The 10,133-nt window shown below is 51.1% G+C and overlaps 2 protein-coding genes across 2 annotated transcripts in view; both read right to left on the bottom strand.

The window, feature by feature from the left end:
- SCAMP3 (secretory carrier membrane protein 3) overlaps positions 1 to 7,469 on the bottom strand; it is a 32,026-nt gene extending 24,557 nt beyond the window's left edge. Inside the window, exon 1 of the mRNA XM_015419642.1 lies at positions 7,285 to 7,469. Within this exon, the coding sequence (XP_015275128.1) occupies positions 7,285 to 7,341 (57 nt within the window). The 5' untranslated portion in view covers positions 7,342 to 7,469. The remainder of the gene's footprint in view (positions 1 to 7,284) is intronic.
- Positions 7,470 to 9,466: 1,997 nt separating this feature from the next.
- The window catches only part of LOC107117504 (complexin-3-like), a 6,903-nt gene continuing 6,236 nt past the window's right edge, over positions 9,467 to 10,133 (bottom strand). The window contains exon 5 of the mRNA XM_015419638.1: positions 9,467 to 9,673. Coding sequence (XP_015275124.1) covers positions 9,467 to 9,673 — 207 coding nt within the window. The remainder of the gene's footprint in view (positions 9,674 to 10,133) is intronic.

The following is a 10,133-nucleotide window of genomic DNA, read 5'->3' on the forward strand; positions in this document are numbered from 1 at the left end:
GACTGCCACGGAACATGGATGATCCATTCTTACATATCACGGTTAGTAGGCGCATCTAGGCCTGGTTATCGAACACTTTATTAAAACCGCACGGCAGGATCAAGCCAAAGGTCCATCCACTTTCCAAACACAGACAGCCGTTTCCAGAAAGATCTGGAAGGCTTGGTATAAGAGCAATCCGAACGCCCCCGCTTATCTCCAGGGAAGGGGAACAGGCCTGTAGCTACAAGTGGGGCATTTTGGGGCCCCGCCCCCTTAATCAAAAGCCCCGCCCCACAAATAGTCATGCCAGAAACCATAATATGCATGTTTCCCAAAGGCTCATGGGAATGCTTTTGAAAGACTCACCGTGACCTAGGGGGTCTTACAGCAGGACTCGGCTAGCAGAGAGGGGGATTGTGGGAGATGTACTGAAGGAACCAATCTTGAGTGCCCTTCTAAGGTGACCTGCCCTGTGGAAGGGAACTCAAAAGATGCCTTCAGGAGGCAATTAAACGCTCTCTGAGCTGTTTTTTCCTAGGAACTGATGTACTCGTTGCCCTGTTCCTTGAAAGGAAAAGCTAGAAACAGGCTCACAGCCTCCCCCTTTCAGACAAGCATTCCGATTAATGTAATTAACTGTAATCTACATGGGGCTGCCTCTGTCGCAAATCCGGAAGCTGCAGCTAGTGCAGAACGCTGCAGCCAGGCTGTTGATGGGTCTCTCTAGGAGGGACCACATTCAGCCTGTGCTGAAAGCGCTGCACTGGCTGCCAATAGCGTACCGGATTCGCTTCAAAGTGCTGGTTCTTACCTTTAAAGCCCTTTATGGCCAGGGTCCAGCCTACCCGAGGGACCGTCTTTCCCCATATGTTCCCCCAAGGGCACTATGGTCAGGGGGTCGTCATCTCCTGGAAATTCCAGGTCCCAGAGATAGAAATGTGAAGGCCCGGAAAAAAAACGGAAAAATTTGGGGGGAAACCGTTTTTTTTCTGTTTTTTTCCTGAAGCCTTTTTGTTTTTTTCCGAAAAATTGAAAAAAGAAAAGAAATTGATTATGGAACATTTTATTTTAACATGATGAATAAAATATTTTAAGACAAGGTGTTCAAACATTTTCCAGATCATTTCTAAAAATATATATACATGGTATCAGATTGATCTAATTTCTGTGCACTGAGGACAAGCAAGTCCTAGGTTACAAACTGGACTCTCCAATGCAAGATGTATTTCTTCCTTTAGGAGGTGTGATTGTCAGAAGAAAATAAAAAAGCTTCAGTTTTGTTTTTGCATGTGGATGGGTATTCTGTTTGTAATAATTGTTTGGGTACACTATATTTTTAATATGCTAGTTGTGATAATTTCATGCCAAGTAAAAATGTCCATAGTCATATTTTTATGTTCCTAAAGTAACAGAATGACTTTCAATCCAGAAAAGACAAAAGAAATGCTAATGTAGCATTTTTTTTCAATTTTTCCGAAAATTTCCGTTTTTTTCCGAGCTTCAACATTTCCGGAAATTTTACATCTCTACCCAGGGACAGTAAATTTGCAGTGACCAGAGCCAGGGCATTTTCAGTGGCGGCTCCTACCTGGTGGAAAGAGCTCCCGGAGGAGATCCGGGCCCTGCGGGATCTTTCTCAGTTCCACAGGGCCTGCAAGCTCTCCCGCCGGCTTTTTGAGTAGGACCCGCCGCCGCCACTACTCATCACTGCTATCTATGCACCATTGCACCATCACCACCCCTATCTGGTTCTTTCGGGGTGCGAGGTGACCCTGGCAGGAGAAGGGACGACAGACTATGTGAATGCACCGATGGGATTAAGATCTACCCCCATCTTGTGACAAAAAGAGCACTGATATTTTGTTATTGTGTTTTATTGTTTTATTGCTATGTTGTCTTTATTTCTTTTAATCTTGGCACTCTGTGCCTCTTGTTAGCCGCCCCGAGCCTTCGGGGTAGGGCGGGATATAAATCCAAAGATAAATACAAAAATATACAGAAATACAGACCGCAAGGGTAGACCATCAAGAAAATTCACAAATCTCACAAGCTACCAGTGGACATCCGTCTGTTGCGACATAATTACAGTCAATCAATAAATCAAGTAGAATTGGTGGTCACAAGTCAGAAACAGGTTGCGGTACAAAGCCTATAACAAGAGTGGGTATAACAATTCAAGCAGAAAAATCCAAGAAGAGACTCCTCTAAACCTTTTCAGTACAATAGTGTCCAAAGGACCTCAAAGTCCACAAACAAGGCAGAGGAGGTCCCGTAACACAGAGAAATGTCTGCAGCGGAAAACGTCCTTCCTAGGTATGCCGGACGTTTCAAATCATTCTTCCTCAGTTATACGGCCGAATAATGGAACCTAAGCACAGGTCATGTCTCAAGTGGAATCTGTGGTTTCTTTGTGTTATGTCTCCTGGTAACTTGTGAAATTTGTGAGAGTTTTTTTTACGGTCTACCCTTGCATTTTTTATTTCTGTATCTCACAAACGCTTGGGAGTCCCTCGTCCTTCACTACCCAAAGGTGTCTCAGAGCGGCTTACAAACTCCTTTCCCTTCCCCTCCCCACAACAGACACCCTGTGAGCAATGCTCCCTCTAAGCTATGCAGTCTTGTGAGCAAAAATTCTTCTTTGTGAGCTACTGGCCTTAAAGTTGTGAGCGAGTTATTTGGTTACTGCATCAATTAGTTTGCTCTGGAGCCATCCTTTCTGAGCTAAGACAAAAATGTGTGAGCTGGAGGCTAAAAAACTGAGCTAGCTCACACTAACTCAGCTTAGAGGGAACACTGCCTGTGAGGTAAAAGAAGAAGAAGAAGAAGAGATTGGATTTATACCCCGCCCTTCACTACCCAAAGGTGACTCAGAGCGGCTTACAAACTCCTTTCCCTTCCCCTCCCCTGTGAGGTAAAAGAAGAAGAAGAAGAGATTGGATTTATACCCCGCCCTTCACTACCCAAAGGTGACTCAGAGCGGCTTACAAACTCCTTTCCCTTCCCCTCCGCACAACAGACACCCTGTGAGGTAAAAGAAGAAGAAGAAGAAGAGAAGAGATTGGATTTATACCCCGTCCTTCACTACCCAAAGGTGTCTCAGAGCGGCTTACAATCTCCTTTCTCTTCCCCTCCCCACAACAGACACCCTGTGAGGTAGGTGGGGCTGAGAGAGCTCTTGACAGAAACTGCTTTTTCAAGGACAGCTCTGACAGAACTACGGCTTGCCCGAGGTCATCCAGCCAGGTGCAAGTGGAAGAGTGGGGAATCCAACCTGGTTCTCCCAGATTAGCGTCCGCGCACTTAACCACTACACCAAACTGTAAGAATATACAGAATAAAGATCTAAATTTAAAAACTTTTGAAATGCGACTCCCGCAGTCTAAGAATCAAGGCACAGAACCTCAGAAACTGAATGTGTAATCTCTGCATTCTTGTCTGATAGAAGCCAGTGAAGCCTTGCTTTGTTTGTGGAACGGAGGTAGGTTAGTTAGTAGGATGCAGAACAAACCACCCTGGATCCAATTTATTTCCAGGAAAAGTTAAAGGCGGGAGCCACTGCCCTCAGGGCTGCCTCCAAAATTAGGCAACTGGAACTCAGCAGAACAAAATTAGGGGAAGTGAAAGAAGCCTGGATGAACGGCAGAGACCAGTCCTGCAAGGCAAGGCCCTCGTGATAAGGGAAGGGCCTAATGTGTAGAACTTAGCTGGAAGCAATGCTGCCTCTAAGCTGCGGAGTCTCATGAGCAAAGATTCTACTTGGTGAGCTACGGGCATTAAAGTTGTGAGCGAGCGATTTGGCTACTGCACAGATCAGTTTGCTCTGGAGCCCTCCTTCCTGAGCTAAGACAAAAATGTGTGAGCCGGAGGCTAGAAAACTGTGAGCTGGCTCGCACTAACTCAGCTCAGAGGGAACACTGGTTGGAAGCAGAACCCGGGGAGGCTTGGGGGAGCAGATCTCGACGGAGACACAACAGACACAATGTCAATCAACACAATCAACAGGAGGATACATCTCATGAGCAATGTAACAGGACTAGGAATTGCAGGAATTTGAAACAGAGCTGTCGTCTGCACAAAGCATCATTATTAAACATGACATTCGAGGTTTACAAGATTATGCATGGGAAAGAGCAGGTAGAGAAAGAGGTACTTTTCTCCCTTTCGCACAATACAAGAACTCATGGGCACTCCATGAAACTGCTGAGCGGTCGGGTTAGAACGGATAAAAGGAAGTACTTCTTCACCCAAAGAGTGATTAACACATGGAATTCACTGCCACAGGAAGTGGTGGTGGCTACAAGCATGGACGGCTTCAAAAGGGAATTAGAGAAGCATATGGAGCAGAGGTCCATCAGTGGCTATTAGCCACAAGGTATAGATAGGGGCTGTGGGGCAAGTGATGCTCTGTCTTCTTGGTGCTTGGGGGGGCCAACAGTGGGAGGGCTTCTAATGTCCTGGCCCCACTGGTGGACCTCCTGATGGCACCTGGTTTTTCTGGCCACTGTGTGATACAGAGTGTTGGACTGGATGGGCCTTCTTCTTCACCCAAAGAGTGATTAACACATGGAATTCACTGCCACAGGAAGTGGTGGCGGCTACAAGCATGGACGGCTTCAAAAGGGAATTAGATAAGCATATGGAGGAGAGGTCCATCGGTGGCTATTAGCCACAAGGTATAGATAGGGGCTCTGGGGCAAGTGATGCTCTGTCTTCTTGGTGCTTGGGGGGGCCAACAGTGGGAGGGCTTCTAATGTCCTGGCCCCACTGGTGGACCTCCTGATGGCACCCGGTATTTCTGGCCACTGTGTGACACAGAGTGTTGGACGGGATGGGCCTTTGGCCTGATCCAACATTGGCGTCTCTTATGTTCTTAACAATGCAGAACATGGTATCACATCTGTAAGAACCCAGGGCATCTCCCTGGACCAATACCCCTTGGGCTCCCTCCCTCAGGAAGGACAAGGTCCTGGTATTGTAATTCTCAGTTATCCCAGAAACAAGTAACTCCAGGACATAATTACAAGAGTTCCCCCCCCCCAAGGCCCTAGGGTTCTGTTGCTAATAGAACCTAGTCCTACCTCAGTGATGCTGCAGGAATGGAGCAGAAATCTAGTTACCCCTGGAGGAGACTATATGCTAGGATAAAAAAGAGAGAAACACCCAGCCCTATAAACTTTATCACCGTATCTCCAAAAGGACATTGCAGAGCTGGCAAAGGTACAGAGAAGGGCGACCCAGATGATTAGGAAGTTGGAGCCCCTTCCCTATGAGGAAAGGCTGGAGGGTCCGGGACTTCTCAGTTTAGAAAAAAAAAAAGATGACTAAAGAGGGGAGAAGATAAAGATTTATAAAATTATGCACGGGGTGGAGAGAGTTGACAAAGGGAAACGTTCCCGCCTCTCCCAAAATACTAGAACTCGGGGGCATCCAATGAAGCTGGCGGGCAGTAGGTTCAGGGCGGACAAAAGGAAAGAACTTCTTTACACCGTGAGTGATTAAAATGCTGGATTTTCTGCCAGAAAATGCAGCAATAGCCACAGCTTTTTAAGGGAACTGGACAGATTCATGAAAGATAATTCTACGATCCGTGGCTACTAGTCAGTGACTAAAGGAAACATCCATGTTCAGAGGCAGTAAACCTCTGAATCCCAGGGTCAGGAGGCAGCATCGGGGAAAGCCTCAGCCTCTATGCCACTCTGTGCCGGAAATGGTTGAGCACTGTGTGAGAGATGGGATGCTGGACTAGATGGACCACTGGCCTGATCCAGCAGGGCTCTTGATCTTATGAGGGGAAGGCCTTGGCCTCTGTGTCATGTTATTGGCCCTTCCAGAGGAACTGGCTGAGGCCTCCGTGTGAGGCAGGATGCTGGACGAGATGGACCCTCACTGGTCTGATCCAGCAAGGCTCTTCTTATGCTCTTATCAGAGGAAGGCCTCAGCCTCTCTGCCCTGTTGCTGGCCCTCCAGAGGAACTGGTTGAGGCCACTGAGTGAGAGGGGATGCTGGACTAGATGGACCACTGGCCTGATCCAGCAGGGCTCTTCTGATGTTCTTATCAGGGGAGGGCCCCAGCCTCTGTGCCCTGTTGTTGGCCCTCCAGAGGAACTGGTTGAGGCCACTGAGTGAGAGGGGATGCTGGACTAGATGGACCACTGGCCTGATCCAGCAGGGCTCTTCTGATGTTCTTATCAGGGGAGGGCCCCAGCCTCTGTGCCCTGTTGTTGGCCCTCCAGAGGAACTGGTTGAGGCCACTGAGTGAGAGGGGATGCTGGACTAGATGGACCACTGGCCTGATCCAGCAGGGCTCTTCTGATGTTCTTATCAGGGGAGGGCCCCAGCCTCTGTGCCCTGTTGTTGGCCCTCCAGAGGAACTGGTTGAGGCCACTGAGTGAGAGGGGATGCTGGACTAGATGGACCACTGGCCTGATCCAGCAGGGCTCTTCTGATGTTCTTATCAGGGGAGGGCCCCAGCCTCTGTGCCCTGTTGTTGGCCCTCCAGAGGAACTGGTTGAGGCCACTGAGTGAGAGGGGATGCTGGACTAGATGGACCACTGGCCTGATCCAGCAGGGCTCTTCTGATGTTCTTATCAGGGGAGGGCCCCAGCCTCTGTGCCCTGTTGTTGGCCCTCCAGAGGAACTGGTTGAGGCCACTGAGTGAGAGGGGATGCTGGACTAGGTGGGCCCTCACTGGTCTGATCCAGCAAGGCTCTTCTTATGCTCTTATCAGAGGAAGGCCTCAGCCTCTATGCCTGTTGTCGGCCCTCAAAGACCAACTGGTTGAGGCCACTGAGTGAGAGGGGATGCTGGACTAGGTGGGCCCTCACTGGTCTGATCCAGCAGGGCTCTTCTCCCTAACTCATTACCCATGGTCCTCCTAGATGCAGCTACCGTACTCCTGGAAGGGTGGATCTATTGGAGAGAAACGCCAAGGCACTCATGCATTCATCTGCCCCAGAGGCCGGACAAGCACGCACCCAGAGACCCGCAACCTCGGGCAGGAACCAAAGAGGCGTTCAAACTACCCCGCTTCTCTATCTATCCCGCAAGGATCAGAGCGGCGAAGGCGAGAAATATTCCCCGGGGGAGGAGCTTGAAGTGAGTCGACATTCAGTCCCCCACCCCCACTCCGTGCCAGGCCTATGTTTACCCCGCATCACCCGAGGTTAAACACCCCAACAAACACCAGCTACCCCAGCTTGTGCTCCATACCGAGGTAAGACCCCCCCCCCATTACCCCCGGGCCACAGTGACCCAAGGGGGGAGGAGGCTGAGGAAGGACCCCCGCCCCGCCCGCCGACGCACCTGGAAGGGGTTCCCCGGGTCCCCCTCGAAGGGGTTCCCCCCGCCGTTCAGGGCCATGCCTGCCCTCCCTCCGCCGCGGGTCCTACTGCGTCCGCTCCCTCTGCCAGCCTGCGAGGTTCTACGCGCCCATTGGCTCCCGGGAGAGCGACGTCACCGGAGAACAGGGAGCGGATTCCCGGCAGGGAGCGCCGTGACGCCTATGCGTGAGTGTCGCGCACTTGTGACGTTAGGGAGAGCGTCCTGCGGTGGAGGCTGATGGGAGTTGTAGTTCTTGCGGTTTGCGCATGATGCGTTATAGCGGCTGTAGTGGTGTGTTCGTACAGAGCCGCCTCCACCCACTTTAGTGGTAGACTGCCCCTGTAGCTGGAGGTGCCATCGAGCTAAGGGAAGGTGAGCTACAGTCAGAGGCTGCCACCTCGGGGTTGCCAACCTCCAGGTGGCGGCTGGAGATCTCCTGCTATTGCAACTGATCTCCAGGCGACAGAGATCAGTTCCCCTAGAGCAAATGGCTACTTTGGAAGGTACCCTCTATGGCATTATACCTCACTGGGGTCCCTCCCCAAACCCCGCCCTCCTCAGGCTCCACCCCCCCAAATCTCCAGGTATTTCCCTAGCTGGACTTGGCAACCCAAGTCATGATGGGAAATTCTTAAAAATGTGGAGGTGGTACAATGCCATAGAATCCACCGGGAAGCTGGAAATCTTACATCACAGGTAGATCCCTTCACCCAACAATAATAAAGAGACAAGGAAGAAACAGAGAGTACATTTTATTCAAATTAGAGACCCAATACAGCCTCCTCTTCCCATCCCCCAGATAATACACACACCATAGTGGCTTACAAGACAGTTTTTTAGCCTACGGCTCACACATTTTTTTTGTCTCAGCTCAGGAAGGAGGGCTCCAGAGCAAACTAATTGATGCAGCAGCCAAAAGGCTCGCTCACAACTTTAACGCCGGTAGCTCGCAAAGTAGAATTTTTGCTCACTCCACAGCTTAGAGGGAGCATTGGTCACCACCTCCGTGTTTGGAAATCCATGGAGATTTGAGGGGCAGGGAGGGAAAAGTTGGAGGGAGGGAGGCAGGCATGTGATGTCATGGCACCCACGTGCTGAATCTGCCGCTTTCTCCAGGGAAACTGATCTCTAATCTGGAGATAGGGAATCTCCAGGAACCAGCTGGAGGTTGGCAACCCCAGGTCCAGCTCACTGGGTTATTTACAATGGCCTTGGGTGCAGGGCTTAAAGGAGGCTATACTTAACAATGATAATGCCTTGAGGTTGCAGGAATATCAAAAGATGCAGAGGGTAAAGCTGCTTCCGTGGGAGGGGGCCTGTTGTCGGTCTGCCCAAAGGATAACCTCTGGAAGGTGGGTCTCAGAGGCTTAAAGACCCCCCATCTAATTTTCCCCTAGACCTATAAGTAGGGTTGCCAACTCTGGGTTGGGAAATTCCTGGAGATTTCGGGAGTAAAGGCTGAGGAGGGTGGGTTTTGGAGAGGGGAGGGACTCTGGCCGGTAGCTAACATGGGGCCTGGCCCCCTAGTCTTTCTTCTGGGGCCCCTCACCCAGGCTGCCCCCAAAGTGCTCCAACTTACAACTTGCACTGTAGTTTAATTTAATTAGCTGGTGCCCCCCCGAGGCCCCCTCCCAAACAATTCCCTAGCTACGGGGCTGGCTCAATGGGGTACAAGGCCATAGAGTCCACCTTCCAAAGTGGCCATTTTCTCCAGACGAACCGATCTCTGCAACCCGGGAATCTGTTGCAACTGGTGTTCCCGCTAAGCTGAGTGAGTGCGAGCTGGCTCACCGTTTTCCAGCCTCTGGCTCACACGTTTTTGTCTCCACTCAGGAAGGAAGGCTCCAGAGCAAACGAATTGATGCCGCAGCCAAACGGCTCACCCTCAGCTTTAATGCCAGGAGCTCACCAAGTAGAATTTTTGCTCACAAGACATCCACAGCTTAGAGGGACCACTGGGATCCCGGGAGATCTCCAGGCACGACCTGGAGGTGGGCAACCCTACCTAGAAGGCAGCAGGACCGAGATGCCCTGCAGGAGTTCAGCAAGCCCATCCCTCCCCAAACCCAGGGGTATCTCTGAGGCATCAGCAATCCCAGCGAAGACGTCTGGCATCCACGTGGCACATGATTCGTCGGGCAGCCCCGGAAGGTTCCGGATCTGCTCACATGACAGGGCACTGCACCGGATGCTGCAGAGACCTCATGGCGTTCCGTGCGGTCATCTGGAAGGAGCCGAAATCCAGGTCGCTGAAGCTGGGGAAGAGAGAGCCAGCGTCCGAGGTGGCCTTGGACTTCACGATCGCCAGCAGGTCTTGGGGGAACGTCAGCTTGCCCCCAGCCGCTTCCATCTGCTTCTTATCTGTCCGGCTCTTGGGAGAGAAATAAGGGAAAACGAAATGAGTTCAGGTGCATTTTTTTATCCCTGCCCTTCTACCAAAAAGCTCAGGGAAGCATACTTTCTGTTTATCCTCACGCAACCACCCTGCAAGGTAGGTTAGGCCAAAAGAGAGAGACGGGCCCAAGGCTGATCAGTGAACGTCACTGGCCGATAGTATTGCTTGGGATACCAGCAGGGGTCATTTCCTGCAGGAGCGCACAGGAGCAGAGCTCCGGCAGTAAAGAACCCAGGGGGGCGGGCACATGCAACAAGCCCCACCCCCTGCTCCCAGCAGCCCTCAGTCAGAGCAAGAAGCAGCCAGGTAAGCTGCAGAGCCCACCCACCCCCGGTCCCCTGGTCCAAAACAGTCCAGTGGCACCTTTAAGACCAAGTTTTATTCAGGTACAAGCTCTCCCTCCTCTGCGAGGTCAGATCTGCACATTCCCTCCCCC

This window comes from Gekko japonicus, unplaced genomic scaffold (assembly GCF_001447785.1).
Source record: "Gekko japonicus isolate JY-2015 unplaced genomic scaffold, Gekko_japonicus_V1.1 scaffold1188, whole genome shotgun sequence".
Classification (NCBI taxonomy): domain Eukaryota; kingdom Metazoa; phylum Chordata; class Lepidosauria; order Squamata; family Gekkonidae; genus Gekko; species Gekko japonicus.